At 44.9% G+C, this 14,853-nt stretch overlaps 6 protein-coding genes across 6 annotated transcripts; 3 read left to right on the top strand and 3 right to left on the bottom strand.

Moving 5' to 3' along the window:
* Positions 1-9: 9 nt before the first annotated feature.
* EDB82DRAFT_493927 (NmrA family protein) lies at positions 10-1,200 on the top strand. Its single transcript, XM_065608458.1, has 2 exons — positions 10-414; positions 481-1,200. Exons 1-2 carry the CDS (start codon positions 148-150, stop codon positions 1,159-1,161), a joined length of 948 nt encoding a protein of 315 aa, XP_065466107.1. The 5' UTR covers positions 10-147; the 3' UTR covers positions 1,162-1,200.
* A 61-nt stretch (positions 1,201-1,261) lies between these two features.
* On the bottom strand, positions 1,262-2,898 carry EDB82DRAFT_493925 (uncharacterized protein). The gene is made up of 3 exons (XM_065608457.1): positions 2,027-2,898; positions 1,731-1,963; positions 1,262-1,654 (listed from the first exon to the last, which is right to left on the bottom strand). The coding sequence occupies exons 1-3, from the start codon at positions 2,534-2,536 to the stop codon at positions 1,459-1,461; spliced, it is 939 nt and encodes a 312-aa protein (XP_065466106.1). The 5' UTR covers positions 2,537-2,898; the 3' UTR covers positions 1,262-1,458.
* Positions 2,899-3,060: 162 nt separating this feature from the next.
* EDB82DRAFT_493923 (uncharacterized protein) lies at positions 3,061-4,404 on the top strand. The gene is made up of 2 exons (XM_065608456.1): positions 3,061-4,075; positions 4,151-4,404. The coding sequence occupies exons 1-2, from the start codon at positions 3,226-3,228 to the stop codon at positions 4,324-4,326; spliced, it is 1,026 nt and encodes a 341-aa protein (XP_065466105.1). The 5' UTR covers positions 3,061-3,225; the 3' UTR covers positions 4,327-4,404.
* Positions 4,405-4,699: 295 nt separating this feature from the next.
* On the bottom strand, positions 4,700-6,942 carry EDB82DRAFT_454809 (general substrate transporter). Its single transcript, XM_065607839.1, has 7 exons — positions 6,772-6,942; positions 6,212-6,626; positions 5,991-6,152; positions 5,688-5,929; positions 5,642-5,658; positions 5,469-5,605; positions 4,700-5,418 (listed from the first exon to the last, which is right to left on the bottom strand). The coding sequence occupies exons 1-7, from the start codon at positions 6,811-6,813 to the stop codon at positions 4,913-4,915; spliced, it is 1,521 nt and encodes a 506-aa protein (XP_065466104.1). The 5' UTR covers positions 6,814-6,942; the 3' UTR covers positions 4,700-4,912.
* A 1,550-nt stretch (positions 6,943-8,492) lies between these two features.
* On the bottom strand, positions 8,493-9,875 carry EDB82DRAFT_493920 (uncharacterized protein). The gene is made up of 3 exons (XM_065608455.1): positions 9,361-9,875; positions 8,874-9,217; positions 8,493-8,806 (listed from the first exon to the last, which is right to left on the bottom strand). Exons 1-3 carry the CDS (start codon positions 9,557-9,559, stop codon positions 8,708-8,710), a joined length of 642 nt encoding a protein of 213 aa, XP_065466103.1. The 5' UTR covers positions 9,560-9,875; the 3' UTR covers positions 8,493-8,707.
* A 2,610-nt stretch (positions 9,876-12,485) lies between these two features.
* Positions 12,486-14,830, top strand: EDB82DRAFT_565769 (major facilitator superfamily domain-containing protein). Its single transcript, XM_025727110.2, has 6 exons — positions 12,486-12,849; positions 12,900-13,065; positions 13,116-13,211; positions 13,258-13,973; positions 14,025-14,354; positions 14,408-14,830. The coding sequence occupies exons 1-6, from the start codon at positions 12,656-12,658 to the stop codon at positions 14,754-14,756; spliced, it is 1,851 nt and encodes a 616-aa protein (XP_025587327.2). The 5' UTR covers positions 12,486-12,655; the 3' UTR covers positions 14,757-14,830.
* Positions 14,831-14,853: the final 23 nt, after the last annotated feature.

The raw sequence follows: 14,853 nt of genomic DNA, 5'->3' as shown, positions 1-14,853 counted from the left end.
AGGATTTGGAATTGATTGGATCGCTTCGTAATTAAAACCCATTACAAAGGGTTCGCGATGTTGCATCTATAAAACAAGTACCTCGTTCCATCCTTCGTCCAACTAATTAGTATCTGTCCAAATCAAACCAATCGATCGTTGATAAAAATGGCTTCTTCTCACACAGTTGGAATCTTTCCCGCCTCTGGTGGCATTGGGGGCGGTACTGTCAAGCATATTTTGGCACGCGTTCCTCCAGCTGATCTTGTCCTTATCGCCCGCCAGCCTGATAAGCTTAATTCTGCCAAAGCCCTCGGAGCCCAAGTCCGTCAAGCTGATTATGACGATGATTCTGCACTGCAGAGCGTATTTAACGGCATCAGTGTACTTTTTTTGATCTCCTATGCCTCTGTTGAGCATGAATACAGATCTCAGGTAAGGAGTTGAACACTCAGCGCTGCTCCAGTTTACTTTTTCATAGCTGACTCAAAGAACTACAAGCGCCACAAAGCTGCGATAGATTCTGCCATACAGAGTGGGGTCAAGTACATCTTCTACGGATCTCTAGGCTTCGCTGGATCACCAGACAGCAAAGAAAGCGTGGCACACGTCATGCAAGCACATCTCGATACTGAGAAGTATTTGGAGAAATGTCGACAAAACCACGCTGGTTTCGCCTATACCATCGTGCGCGAGGGCCTGTACTCCGAATCATACCCCCTGTACACTGCCTTCTTTGACCCTGCGCAGCCTCGAAAGGAGGTCAAGATTCCCCACGATGGGTCGGGGCCTGGTGTTGCGTGGGTTAAAAGGGAGGAGCTCGGAGAGGGCACAGCCGAGCTCATCTCGCGGCTTGTCAAGCAGCCAGCAGAGTTCCAGTGGCAAAACAAGACTGTGCTTCTGTCCGGACAGAATACATTAACTTTGGCAGAGACGGTCAAGATCCTTGGCGAGATCGCAAAGGTCACTGTTCAAATCATGCAGGTTTCTGACGACGAATTCGCGACACAGCCCGATGTTTTCCCCAACTTTACCTATCACGGCGTTGATCTTTCTAAGCCTTGGGCAACGGCTTTTGAGGCTTTCAGGCGAGGCGAAGGAGCGTATGTCTCTCCACTTCTGAAGGAGCTGTTGGGAAGGGAGCCTGAAGATTTTAAGACTACTATCCAGAGTTTCGTATAAATTAGGACTTAGTGAATACATTATGCTCCTCGAAGAGACTTGATGCTTTAAAAGTTTTTGCTTTTTATATCTTTTGAATAAAATAAAATAAAATACTTATCAAGACAAAGGTTTTTGTTATAGGTAGAGTATTAATACTACTATAACAGGTATCCTTTCTAGGAATAATTTAAGTTAGAGATAAGGATATTAATTGTTGAGAGATATTTTAGTTACAGATTTTTAAACTCCCTGCATAGGATTAGAGATGTGGTTATGTGGTACTAACTATATGTAGTTTTATCTCACATATTGAATTTACTTCCCTAGCATTCCCCCATCAACAATTATCGGTACGCCTGTTATGAAGTCACTCGCTGGGCTCGCGAGAAAAATCAAGGCGCCCCGTAGATCCTTTGGCTCGCCCCATCTCATAGCTGGCGTCCTGCTCATAATAAAGTCGTTGTAAGATTTGTCTTTTACCAAAGCTTCAGTAAGGGGAGTCTTGATATAACTTTTTAAAAGGTTAAACTTCCGTGTTAGCAATTCCGGACTTGGTGAATCGTGAAAGTCTTGGCTTAATAACATACCCAGGACAAATGCAATTCACTTGTATTCCCCTTGGGGCAAGTTCATTACTGAAAGCTTTCGTCATCTGCAATATGCCTCCTTTGGATGATGCGTATGCCGACACATTATACATGCCTATGAATGAAGTCATGGATCCAATATTTATAATCTTCCCTGGTCTTCCTTTCTCAAACGACTTCTTCGCGAATTCTTGGCAGGTCACAAAGCTTGCTTTAAGGTTTATGGCCAGGACCTTAGGTGTGGTTAGTAAGGAACCATGAAGCCGATGCGAACTTGGCACTATGACGCCACTCACCTTGTCTATGTCGTCGTCTGTGAGATCCTCCATAGACCCTCGCTGGTTGACGCCGGCAGCATTGAGGAGAATGGCAGGCTCTACACCGGCGGCCCAAATGCTCACGAAACAGGCTCGCAACGACTTGGAGTCAGCAACATCGCATTCGAAGCTCTTGAAGCTGCGGCCAAATACCACCACCATTTCTTGGAGACGGGGTCCAGCTGGGTCATTAGGAAGCTGGATGGATACAATATCTGCTCCCGCTTCCGCCAATGCGGCGCATAGCTCAAATCCAATTCCACCAGTGACTCCGGTGCATATCGCCGTTCTTCCATGGACTGAGAAGAGCTGGTTCACCGGCAAGCGAACCGGCGATTGAAGCTGCGGGGGAGCAGTAGTTTGGTTGTTATCTGCCTGTGGCCTGCGATATGGCTCCTGTGGTCCTTGGCTAGGAGTCTTCTGATTCACGCCCGGCATGGCAATTGTCGAGGAGATGTTGTGGGAAAGAGTTTCTCCCATGTTGGGCATGGCCTTAGCTTGAAGCGTGTCGCGTAATTGTCCAACATGCAATTTGCTGAGAGTTGTGTAGGTGAAGGGAATGGCTTTTCAAGGTCCGCGATTCAATCCTAGATAAATTTTAATTAACATTTGAGCTTTAGTACAATTTCTCTTAGTCATTTGCATTGTTTGCATCTAGGCATCAAAAGCCCATGCATCCATGCTTCCACCGGAAGCTACCAGCTTTGTCGTGGTCAGAGGTAATACGGGGATGGATCCTAAAAGAGATCCGGTGGAAATCGACAAGATTGGGGTCCGGGCCCGGCTATGTTTCGTCCCAGGCTTGTGAAACTTGACAAATCAACGAGCCGAGATTCATAAGTTAGTGGTTGAGCTAGACGTTCCGGACCTGGCCGAAGATGGCCATAATAATTTCCGCCTTCATTCGCTGTATTTGGCGTCACATGATGCAGCAACGTGCGGGGTACTCCATACTGCATTGCGGCATTAGGGGAAACCCCGTGGGGTAATTACCAAGGTTCAGCTAGGGGTCTTGGCTCATTCGGAAAGGGGATGGATAGATCAAAGATGTACTGCCCCCAAAAGGGTCTCGCAACAAGTTGCTTGAAGCAGAAACTTCATCTCGCTTGACATACACCCACAATTTCTTCCTCTCTCTGTCCTCATCATAGACTAGTCTCTTCCCAAACTGAGCTCGAATGGCATCTCTCTCGGTTCCAGATTTCGACTCTCTTCCTCCCGTCAAGGGCATGCCCAAGGGTTGCGCATGGGGAGTTTTCGACAAGGACGGCAAGAAAGATCATTTGGGATGCATCAATTTCCTGACTCCACACGTCGTAAGAGAAGCTTACAAGGAAGCCCGTGATGGCTTCTCCGTTTCTCTCAACTGGTCCTTGGCTGCCCTATCCAAGCCAGGCTTCGACAGAAAAGGCCTAAAGCACAAGGTTATATCAAAGGACTGCGCCGACGGCCATCATGGGTTTGACGATGAGGTTGAATTTAATACTCAGTGTTCGTCTCAGTGGGATTCCTTGGTTCACTATCAACACCAGGATAGCCAGACTAGCTATAATGGATGCAAACCCACCGTGGAGAGTCTCGAGCAGTCATTTCCACAAGAAGGAGAGCGGCGTCAGTTTCCTACCCTAGATCACTGGCACGACCGCGGTGGCCTGGTTGGCCGGGGTGTTTTGCTCGATTACCGTGCATACTCGCAAGCAATGGGCATCGGCTACAGTTGTTTTGATGAGAAACGCATCACTGTCAATGAATTAGAGGAAATAGCGAAATACCAGGGAACGCTTCTGAAGCATGGCGACATCCTGATAATACGGACAGGATTCACAGAGGACATTACCTCACCTGGCAGCTATGAGGCGCAGGCGAAAGCCTTTGCGACACACAAAGCTGTTGGTGTAGAGGGCAATGAACGAGTAGCACGGTGGTTTTGGAACAAGCGCTTCTCGGCGGTTGCAAGCGATTCAATAGCATTTGAGGCTCTTCCACCTGTAAGAGAAGACGGGAGTGAAGGAGGAATCAACGAACCAGGTATATTCGCCCTTCCTCCCAAACAACACAGCGTTCCTCAAACCAAGACGTACCTTTTTTGACACGGAAGTATAGTTCTTCATCAGTACTTTCTATCTCTCTTCGGCCTGCACATCGGCGAGCTCTGGGACCTGAAGGCGCTATCTGCGAAATGCAAGGAGCTAAATCGATATTCGTTTTTGCTCACAAGTGTACCTATTAATATCCCGGGTAGCATAGGCAGCCCGCCAAATGCGTTGGCAATCTTTTAGAATGCCATTAGATCTAATTCTTGTCATATAATATCCGAAAAGATAAGCAAGTGTCATAATATGAGAAACTTGCCTTTATCAGCGAGCCTGGCGTAGTCCTTTGTTCAACCGAGTCTATCTCTTAAGCTTTCAGTGGTGTGCGTTTGCATTCTTCTAATAGCAATGCTCTGATGTTCTACCCAAGTTTGTGGACTTCGCCAACTTCAGGCGCTGCCCTCCAACATCCTCGTTTTACAAGGCCTGGCGTCTCAGAGTTGCTCTCTTGAACGACGACGATAATCCGGATGAACAGAATTCCGCGGGAAAAAACATAACCAAATATAAGCGCACCCTTTGATTTTACAAGATAATTAGTATGAAACGTAGCGAGCGTCAAAGAACAACTAAATTCGGTTGCCATTGTTCTACATATAGCCGGCCAGACCTTCATCTCTCATGTCCCCTATTGAAGCGGTCTACGTTTGATTCCACTGTCTAACGGTCCTAAACATGGTTGGAGTGGAAACAGAGGCTTCGATCCTTCATTGCCTAGGTTCACATACCATCTTAAGACTCGACTGAGAGATCCCTCCCAAGTCACGTTTAATCACACTCTCTCGCAGTGTTCGGAAACCATCTCTTGTGCCTGACTTCCCTTTGCCTCTAGAATAGCTTCCCCGGGAACTGAAGCTGCTACGTCGGTAGCTACCTCGTCTCCAAAGAGCTTTGCCATCTCCTCCAGAGAAAGCCCCTTGGTCTCTGGAAAGTAGAAGAACAGCACGAGAACCATGAGCGCCGACATGACTGTAAACAAAATGTAGTACCTCCACCCAATAGACGCTAAAGCCGAAGTAGCAGCTTGTGTGAAGCACAAGCTAACGAGGAATAGACCGCTCAATGAAAGGCTAAGCCCCCGGGCTCGAAGGTGGGTTGGGAAAATCTCAGAGGCGTAGATGTAAGTTGTCGCGTCGATGCATGATGAAAAGAAAGCAATATGTCCGTAGAGAAATGCAATGGCGGCAAGGGAGAGGCCATAGCTTTCTCGCGACTCGAGGAGGGCCAAACACACGATTTCGCCGATCAGGACGCAAACAATACCAGTGAATCCGATAACTGGGCACTTATGAGTGGGTGTCCGCCTATATCTCATGGATAAGACTTACTCATAAACTTGACTCTTCCCAGTTTATCCACAAAGATGGCCGTGATGGCATTTCCGGCAATGGAAACAGTCACCCAACCAGCTGTGAAAGCGATGGCGGTGCGTCCATCGTAACCAACATTAGAGTAAAGAACAGTCCTGTAATCTACCAACCAAAATTGTCAGAAATGCGACACATTCCCAAGTAGAGGCTAGAGGGTGGGTTTTAAATCCTGTTGACTACCAATGTGCCAGTGCATTGGGCCCCGAACATGGTAAGAAACCCCACGATAACTCGCTTCAGTAAACCTTTTTGCGTCAGAAGATCCATGTATGAGTCTTTTCCAGTGGTTTTTTCAAGGCTGAGCTGCTGTTGCATGTCGTGGAATTCTTTTCTTGCGAACTGAAACTCCGTGTCCTGCACGTTGGCGTGGAGTCGCTTGAGCACATCTAGGGCCTCGTCGGGACGATCATTCTGTAGGACTAAGCACCAGTTAGCTTTCAACGAAACTGCAGTGCACTGAACCTTTTTGGTTACACCTACGCCATCTCGGGGACTCTGGCAGAAAAAGAGTTCCAATACATAGCAAAGCCGGTGTGACGACCTGCAAGGCCAGTGGAATACGCCACTGGAGGCTTCCACTCAATGGATAACATGCGTACCCTACCCAGCCGGCAATGGAATATCCCGTGCCAATCAATACGCCTAGGAAGACTTGTTAGCAGTGTTATCAAGATGGTCGAGGAAAGAAAAGGGATTCTCACCATGTAAACAAACAAGCAAACCTCGAGAATGGGGAGGAGAAATTTCAGATTGATAGAGAGGAACAGCGCCGGCAATTTGTCCAACACCCATCCCAGTAAAAAAAAGCATAGCGAGGAACATGGAGATGTTTTGGCTTGCTGCTTGAAGCGCGCCTCCAACACAGAGGATCAATGACGAGATGATACTGGCAGCACGTCGGGAGAAGCGATCAGCGCAGTAGCCGATAGACAAGGCGCCCAATAGGCCACCCGTCTGGAACAATCCATTGGTAGCTCCCAATAAAGCATTCGCGTTCGGATTATGGACTGGAACCAGGTTGAAGTGGGAGATGAAGTGAGACTGTCCAAGTGTAGAGGCGATGATAGAAGCAGAATATCCGTAGGAGAAGGAGCCTGGAGTCACAAACACACTAATCTGTTTCTCAGGTCAGGAAAATATTCAAGATGTCTCGAAGGCCAGCTTTGTCTCTGAATTCTTTTGTCCATCTCTGCCTCCTCTCTGGTGCGTAGTGTACCTGTCCACCCACAGATATCTAGTTCACGGGTCATCGTAAACATACCAGGACATTGAGCATTGACCTTGACTCTGCTATTTTTGCCATTGTCGCGAACTTTACGTTGCTGGAGATCAAGAGAACTTGGTAGAAGGAGCTTATAATATGTGAGAATGATAAATATTACTTATAAGCTGATTTGAGAAAGAAGTTAAATGACTTATAAATATTATTTGTACTCTCCGTAGACGAGTGTTTAAGGGCGGTGTGCTACTAACCTAAAACCTGGGGGTCTCCATAACCCCATAGCTAACCAAGCAGAAAATCCCGGTGGGACAGACACTAAGCAACTAAATTACCCCGCAGATTGTTCCACCGGATCGCTATAGAGACGGTATAGAGCTGGGCTTAATTTAGTTTCCCAGCCTTGACGAGGACTGGGTTTACTTGGTATGCGAGAATGATTATCTGTGCAGCAGCTATAATCGCACAACGCCAAATATCGACTGCATATTCATCGCGGCCAATAGCGCCTGCAGAGGTAACTATAGGCTCTCGGGAGATAAAACGAAGGATTATATATTATTCACATATTAATAATAAAGCTTAGATGGACTAGTACTTAATTGATGTATATATCTTGCAGTAAGGTGCTAAAATAGGAAGTGTAGTGATTCTTTCACATTGACGGCTTTATACCCTCTCTTATCAACCTGCCACTCGCAGTAACATCAACGCTGCTATAGTAGCCCACTCGTTTCTGAGGATCGAGGATTATCGCCGAGAAATGGCGTTAATATCCTCCATATGCAACGCTAAGAAAAAAGCGCCACGTCATTTGATTGATGTTTAGACAGATGTGTAACTAATCATTTGAGTTGAGAATCTCCTACTCCACATAGTTACGATTCAGAACAACCAGCCAGGGCGCACCGAAGCCACATTCAGGCTCGTTTGAGAAAAAAGCGACACCACCTCCGGATGCTTATTATATACTTACCGAAGGTAAGTATATAACATGCTTAATAAGCAAGCGTCGCAGACAAGCAAGCGTTGCACTTTTCAATATACCCTTTATCATCTAGATAATAAAATTACTATAACTATTGAACTTATATGTGAAAACTAATATGTATTCTGATTGTATTATCTCTGTTCCCTACATGGCCTGATAATTTCCCCCCTTTTAGGTATATGCCTTATACTATCCCTTTTCTAGCTTCTCTTAGTTAAACAAATCTGCCTTCAACCCGTTTAAGGTTACTTTAGCTAAAGTAAAACGCTAACCGACTTATACGGGGTAGCTTCAGTTTAACAGCACTGCAGAAGGCTATAATAAAGGAATGGGAAATGATAGAGATGGAATGGAGTGTTTTCGTTGCTTTGTAGAGAACTAGAAATACCCTAGGCTTTTTTAGCCTTTCCTAAAGGCACATGCGTGTCTGTGATACCACTTGATTAGACTCCCATTTTCCAATGGTCTGATTATCCACCTCGACTGCTTTGCCTTGCTTTCAATGACTGATTTGATTTGGTTGTATGGATATGCATATTGAGTGTTACGATCCAACAGATCATTGCATATACCCCGCTTATATTCACCAATCACGGCGTTAACCCCCCCACACCAACTTAGTCAGACTGTAAGGCGCCAGACTCTTCGACTTTACGGCTCATAATGCAACTTACGACGTAAGCTTAATTCACCACCGTAAACCACCACGGATATATATATATATATATATATTTAGTATTAATTAGTACCCTTCCCTTAGTAGCTATTAATAAAAAAACCCTTACGTAAATATGCCTTATCCGCTTTATTTACTATTAAGAGACGTGACACTTTGCAAAGCTCAGTATTATAATGCCATACGTATCTGCCAATATAAACCTAGTACGGACTAGTTTATCCCTTGGGAATCACAACCGTCACATTGAGTCAGGTGTTTTGAATCTCTAAGTGCGGAGTGTTCTGTATTTCGTCTCTAGTTCTTTACAGTTACTTCGCAAATGCAACAATGAACGTATTCCACACCAATACGTCAAGGCTCTCCTTCGCTTCCTTCACCGCCGCACTCCCTAGTACTTTCTCTCTGATCTAAAATCTCAAAGTCAGCCAATTGCCCTCAACTCACCAACAAAATCAAAAGATATTTCAAACTCACCTCACTACTCTCCCACCCCAACACACCAACCCACCTCCTCTTCTCTAGATTTAGACTCGTCCCTTGAATGCTCTTCTCATTCCCATTCATGCCACCCGCCTCTGCAACCGCACTAATAAACTTCTCCCATGCTTCTCTCGACTCCACTGCTTTCCCATCTCCCTCCCCGATCTGCACCTGCCACACCTCCGTCAACGCACTGCCAAACACCTTAGTCGGTTCGAAATCCGTGTTATATAGCTGTGGGACTGGCGGGGCAAGAGAGTGAGGCATCACCATGGTCTTGAAGGTCTGGAAATTTTCTGATGCGACGAAGCTGTTGAAATGTGAGGCGTCTTCCCACTCTGTCGAAGTATCAGCATCAGACTATGTTCGAATTTGCGCAAAAGCTAAGAGGGGGAAAAGGGATGGCGATAGGACGGGGATGGAGGTGATGACAGCACGGAAAAGGGAAAAAAGAAGGGAGAAGGAAGAGGGAATGACGAACCAACCCCAACACAAAGTCTAAAATCCCCCGACACATCATTGCCATTCTCTAAGAGAATCTTCCCGAAATATTTGAACTTGGGGGGAGTGGCATGTGTATTAAGGATGTTAATGAGAAAGGGTGCAAGCTCGGTGGTGAATGTCGCTTCCGTTACAGGGTCTGTCTTCAATGTTGGGACGACGAACTCAGTGAAGGCCATTTTTGCTCTTGTGTTTAGTTGGGAAATTGAAGGATAAGAAATTGTGTTTGAAATTGAAGAGCTTGGAATTGAACTCCTTTGTATATAATCTTCCCTTATCCACTTTCTCTCTTCCGCCTTATACTAATCATTTAAACACTCCACGGCCGAAACTCACAACTCGTCCCAAAAGAAGTCATAAGTTACTACATCTCTCAAACAATCGGACCGGCGCATCTGCTTTGATTTGTAAACAACGGAATTCCAGCTTACAAATGCGACACCAAAAAAAGCAATCCGACCCCACCTCCACAGGAGGAGGAGGAGGAGGAGGAGGAGTCCACCGAGGTATCTGGACGAATGGTAGATTAAGTGGCTTAGCAGATCTTCAATGGTCTGCCAATAGTTAGCTTCCCATGAATCACACATTAAAATTTGAGTTAGACAGATTACTAAACAACTATTATAACAACATATTGCCACATACAGTGTGGGGGCAAAAGTGTGAATCCGAAAGCATGTACTGTAGCTGGCCCGCCCTAACCCGATTTGTCGCGCCTTTTTGCTGCCAATTTTACCTGCGGATTTGTTGGTGTTGGCACAACAGGCAGGCTATTGGGGACAACGCAGGAGCCATCAAGGGTAACGTATGTAATCTATTTTGAGAACCATGATTACTAGTTGTGGACCACAATTAGTGCCCAGCCGCAAAGAATAGGTAATTAAGCAACGCCAGCTCTAACCACACCTTGATTGAAGGAAAGACCTTAAAAGAACCTTTGCGGGATAATACTCAATCTCATTAACGCTGCAACTGCTGCACAAACTCGTATAGAAGGAACTCAAGTAATTCTAATTAACCTTATTTCGTTAAAGTTACAATTCTGAAGCGGCATCACAGCATATGCCTGTTCCGGCTAGACCGATAAGTCCGGTACTGGCAGTTAGGTTCATACTTTCTGCTCCCTATTGTTTGAGTTGAAAGACGATTATTAGGAACTCGCTTTGAACTGTTTTAATCTTCTTAGTAATGTGAAATCTGCACAGAGAAGTTGCTTGATGAAACCTCCGCCCCTCATTCTTCTTCTTTCTTCCCTTTTCTCTCTCAAAGTCAAAAAAGACAAGTTTGTCTAGTAGACAACCCACCAGTCATACTTTTCACAGTATATAGCAATGTTAGACAAATTAACAATAGCTAGATAGGTTTTCTCATTAATGATTATCAATCCGTTAACTCCTTCTACTTTGGCTCCTAACCGCCCCCTAATGCCTTCTGCACCTTGATTCCTCAGAGGGGTACTGCCCTAGGCTAGCTGAAATGCAGACTAGCGAATAAGCGTGGTTGAGGCTTCTGATTTATTGTAATTACTGATCATTGATCAATCAGTTAACGTAGGGGTCTTTTCGCCTCTAAACGCTATGTCATATCCAACAGATAAGATTAGTAAAATGAACTCCACATGCTTACAAGATACCTATATAAAAATGCTAGGCAACCCTCTCATCCAATATTAATAGTATCATAAACTGAACGAAGTAGATCAAGGCCAAGTAACAACAACGAAAATAGAAGCTCATACGTATTTCAAGCATGGCTTGCATCAGCATCTTCCCCGCTTCTGGCGCGCTTAGCACTAGCATTTATACCAATCTTCTATCTCAAGTTCCCAATAATCAAGTCACGCTTATTAACTGATATCCTGAGAAAAAATGCCTAAGAAATATATTAAAAATAGGGTTACTATTTGCTAAGCTTCTTATAAATCTAGCGCTAAAGATCTTAAAGCTATCTTTGCTAGGGTTAATATTCTCTTCTTAATATCCTACCCCAGTTTTATCTATCTATACTGCATTAAAGTTTAAAATAAGGCGCTTAATGCAGTGCAAAAATCTAGAGTTAATTATATCTTTTATTCTTCTCTGGCCTGTATATTAGTCAATGCAGAATCTGCAAAAGCAGTAATTATAGTAGTGCATCTGGATAGTGAAGTATACTTAAAATAACTTGCTTATATTGACTCTGGACTTTTATAGATAAGTATCCGCGAGGGACTTTACGCTGAGTCATTTCCGGTTTATTCTAGGCTGCCCGGCTTTAATAACCTACTATCTATAATTAGAATTCTAGAGGATCTAAACAGGCCTGGCATTAATTAGGTTAGGCAAGCTAAACTAGGAAAAGGGACTATATGCCTAGTTGCTTTATATATAAAGTTTTTATTGATATTTAAATATACCAATAAAATTATTACCTTATGTAGCTTAAAATCCTAGATATAGGCCAAGGCCGTCGAGGTTCTTTTGCAAATAATAGGCAAGAATATCAGTATTGAAAAAGTTAGCCTTAAGGAGTATAAGAATTAGCCCTAGATGAAGGCATACTTTGGAACTGAGGAGATAGTAAATACACTTGACTGTGCTTGGAAAGCCATTCGTGGTGGAGAGGCAGCTAGCTGGTGTGACCACAACATTGGCAGAGATTCTAGGAAGGGAGCCTCAATCTTTTGAGAAGACTATCGAGAAGATTCTCAAGAAGCAGGCGTCTCAAGAGTAATGTCGTCTTCTTATGTAGGCGTCTCTGTCTTTCCCTGCATCGAGGACTAATAGCCTAATCTCTTTGTCCTGCAACGCCGTGTATTTAAAGTTGTTGGTGGCCATCTTGAGTCCAGGATATGCAACACCCCTTACCTGGTAATAAATAAAGAATGAACTTGTGCCAAAGTCATGCGACAATTAATAAAATCTACGGCTTAACTAAAGTTCCCAATATGTCCTAGTGGCCTCTGAGGTAAGCTTTGGTCCCCCTACACCTAAAAACCACTCAAGCGGTAGTCGCTAACCTATAAGGGAAGTAATATCCTGACGCCAATGCTTGGCTCTTTTGCTAAGCAAATCATAAAGATCTGATAAGATAATCTAGCTGGATCATACGAGGCAATCGTGTCTTGTCATGCTCGTAAAGCTGCCCCCCATGTAAAATCTTAGCTACTTTCAAAGTAGACCAAAGCCTATTTCGTCTCCTGACCTGCTTGGCACCGGGGTCATTCGGTTTCCGGGAATATTTAAAGTGTCAAGTGCCCCGAGGAAAAAGTCTGCAACTACGTGTAAAAAGCCAAAATGCCTCAACAGAATGACACAATTGCGCCCGTTCAGCAACAGCCGTTGAATGATAAGCATGGGGACTCAGTGCAAGACGTCAAGGACAAGGAGGTGGTAGACTCTGAGGGTCAATTGCACAATGCGGCACCAGCTCCGACAGAAGCTATTCGCAAGATTTGGACAAAATATCCCCTGGTTGTCGCATTCGGTGGGCGAGTTAACCTTGTGCGCGAAATAATTACAATATGCTGACTCTCAATAGTCTATTTGTTATGAACTTCTGTATGGTTTTCGCTGCGTCATCTGCTGGCGTCTACGATCCTTATGCCACGAGTCATTTTCAAGGACATTCCCTTATATCTACCGCCAATGTCATCCATGGCATTGTTCGGATTGTTGGTTACCCTCTGTTGGCAAAAGTTGCAGATGTGAGACATTATCTAAAGAATAGTCTTGTATTGGTACTAATAGGAATCAGTATATCGGTAGGCCGCAAGGATTTGCAGCGTCAGCGATAAGCATGGCCCTTGCAAATGTGCTCTATGCTGCCTGCCGTAACGTCGAAACCTACCTGGTAAGACTTGAAATCTTCTTGATCCTTTGAGTACTAATCTTTGTAGGCTGGAGGTATTTTCGAATCCTTTGGCGACACCTGGTGGACTATCACCGAGCAGATCTTCATTGCAGAAGTTACCTCTCTTATCAATAGAGGTTTTCTCTTTACATTGCCTGAGTCGCTAGCTGCTATTCCCACTTTGTATGCTGGCATATATCTCGGCGAGCATATGCTGCTTAATTCATCATGGCGATGGGGATTCGGAATGTGGGCTGCAATCATACCCTTCTGCGCACTCCCGACTATCGCCATTATGGTCTTTATGGATTTCAGAGCTCGAAAGAAGGGAATCTACTACCACAGAGTTTCACTGAGAGCCGCTTCTGAGATACCAGAAGGTGCATCCTGGGCAACAAAGATTCGACAAGTCCTTTTTGTCCAGCTAGACATTGTCGGTGCGTTCCTGTTGCTCGCCGGTCTCTCAATGACCCTCCTACCATTGTCCATCACTGGAAGGAGAAACACTGACCGTTGGACCGAGCCGTCATCTATTGTGCTTTTGGTTGTCGGTGTATTGACTTTTGTTGGATTTTTGGTCTGGGATGGGCGCTATGCGAAGAAGCCCATCGTTCCATTCCGTATGATCAAAAACCGCAATGTCATACTTGCTTGTGCTTCAGTTTGTATGATTGCTATGTCAGATTCAACGTACAGGACATTTGCACCGAGTTTCCTGCAGGTGGCTGGAGGTTATTCGCCTGGACATGCAGTCCGCATAGAGTGAGCACCGTGTCGAACATGAAACATTAGACTGCTAACTTATTACAACAGTAATGCTCGAAGAGTTGCCCTAAATCTTGGTGGTCTAGTCATTGGTGTAGCTATCAGATTCGTCAAACACACTAAGCCTTTTATCATTATTGGCTTTTTAATGGTTGCTTTGGCTAATGGATTACCCATCTATTTTACCAACATCGATGGATCTCGAGTTGCCAACGAGGCAGCTCTTACAACTGGACAAGTTTTACTTGGCCTAGGTCGAGGTTTTGCGCAGGTGCCGCTTCAGGTCTCGTTACAAGCTGCAGTTCCAGATCATGAGATTGGTATCGCAACAGCCATGTTTCTATCCTCGTCTGGGTTCGGTGCCAATGTTGGTAATAGGTAAACTATCCTATCTCACTCGCTCTCATGTTAAAGACTAACTTGGTTCTCAGTATCGGTGGAGCTCTTTGGAACACGTTCCTACCACGACGGCTCTTGAGTAATCTCCCAGAAAGTGACAAAGCTAATAGCACCGCTATTTTCCGTTCTATTGTAACGGCACAGAGCTACAAGCTTGGCACGCCAACTAGAGATGCGATCAATATCAGTTACCGCTCTACGCAGCAAACACTAGCCATTGGATCCCTCTCACTCTCTATTCCACTGCTTCTGATGATGTTTTTCTTTCGAAACGTCAAGCTTGAAAGAGAAGATCAGGAACGGAACCAAATCGCCGAGGAGCAGCTTGCCGCAGCTGGACAAAAGATTACTCTAGAGGCGGATACTCCGGAAAAGAATTAAGAGTGGTAGTATGAGCAGAGAATCGGCTATCAGTAAGCCACCACCAAGCTACCACAAGCTGTATATTATAGAGGAAATATTTATAGTGTCGTGATCA

Source organism: Fusarium venenatum (genome assembly GCF_020744135.1).
Source record: "Fusarium venenatum strain MPI-CAGE-CH-0201 chromosome Unknown EDB82scaffold_1, whole genome shotgun sequence".
Lineage (NCBI taxonomy): Eukaryota > Fungi > Ascomycota > Sordariomycetes > Hypocreales > Nectriaceae > Fusarium > Fusarium venenatum.
The sequence above is the reverse complement of the archived record's forward strand: the minus strand, read 5'-3'. Positions and strand labels throughout refer to the sequence as shown.

Excerpts from the sequence above, each read along its gene's own strand:
- EDB82DRAFT_493927 (XM_065608458.1), top strand. The coding sequence starts at position 148 with ATGGCTTCTTCTCACACAGTTGGAATCTTTCCCGCCTCTGGTGGCATT. Across the intron at positions 415-480 it reads AGCATGAATACAGATCTCAG|CGCCACAAAGCTGCGATAGA; the intron begins GTAAGGAGTTGA and ends AAGAACTACAAG.
- EDB82DRAFT_493925 (XM_065608457.1), bottom strand. The coding sequence starts at position 2,536 with ATGCCCAACATGGGAGAAACTCTTTCCCACAACATCTCCTCGACAATT. Across the intron at positions 1,964-2,026 it reads CAGACGACGACATAGACAAG|GTCCTGGCCATAAACCTTAA; the intron begins GTGAGTGGCGTC and ends ACCACACCTAAG. Across the intron at positions 1,655-1,730 it reads GTGAATTGCATTTGTCCTGG|TTATATCAAGACTCCCCTTA; the intron begins GTATGTTATTAA and ends CCTTTTAAAAAG.
- EDB82DRAFT_493923 (XM_065608456.1), top strand. The coding sequence starts at position 3,226 with ATGGCATCTCTCTCGGTTCCAGATTTCGACTCTCTTCCTCCCGTCAAG. Across the intron at positions 4,076-4,150 it reads AGGAGGAATCAACGAACCAG|TTCTTCATCAGTACTTTCTA; the intron begins GTATATTCGCCC and ends ACGGAAGTATAG.
- EDB82DRAFT_454809 (XM_065607839.1), bottom strand. The coding sequence starts at position 6,813 with ATGGCAAAAATAGCAGAGTCAAGGTCAATGCTCAATGTCCTG. Across the intron at positions 6,153-6,211 it reads TTTGCTTGTTTGTTTACATG|GCGTATTGATTGGCACGGGA; the intron begins GTGAGAATCCCT and ends AAGTCTTCCTAG. Across the intron at positions 5,419-5,468 it reads GGGAAGAGTCAAGTTTATGA|TTATCGGATTCACTGGTATT; the intron begins GTAAGTCTTATC and ends ATAAGTGCCCAG.
- EDB82DRAFT_493920 (XM_065608455.1), bottom strand. The coding sequence starts at position 9,559 with ATGGCCTTCACTGAGTTCGTCGTCCCAACATTGAAGACAGACCCTGTA. Across the intron at positions 9,218-9,360 it reads TAGACTTTGTGTTGGGGTTG|AGTGGGAAGACGCCTCACAT; the intron begins GTTCGTCATTCC and ends ATACTTCGACAG. Across the intron at positions 8,807-8,873 it reads TGGGGTGGGAGAGTAGTGAG|ATCAGAGAGAAAGTACTAGG; the intron begins GTGAGTTTGAAA and ends TTGAGATTTTAG.
- EDB82DRAFT_565769 (XM_025727110.2), top strand. The coding sequence starts at position 12,656 with ATGCCTCAACAGAATGACACAATTGCGCCCGTTCAGCAACAGCCGTTG. Across the intron at positions 13,974-14,024 it reads GGACATGCAGTCCGCATAGA|TAATGCTCGAAGAGTTGCCC; the intron begins GTGAGCACCGTG and ends TTATTACAACAG. Across the intron at positions 14,355-14,407 it reads GGTGCCAATGTTGGTAATAG|TATCGGTGGAGCTCTTTGGA; the intron begins GTAAACTATCCT and ends CTTGGTTCTCAG.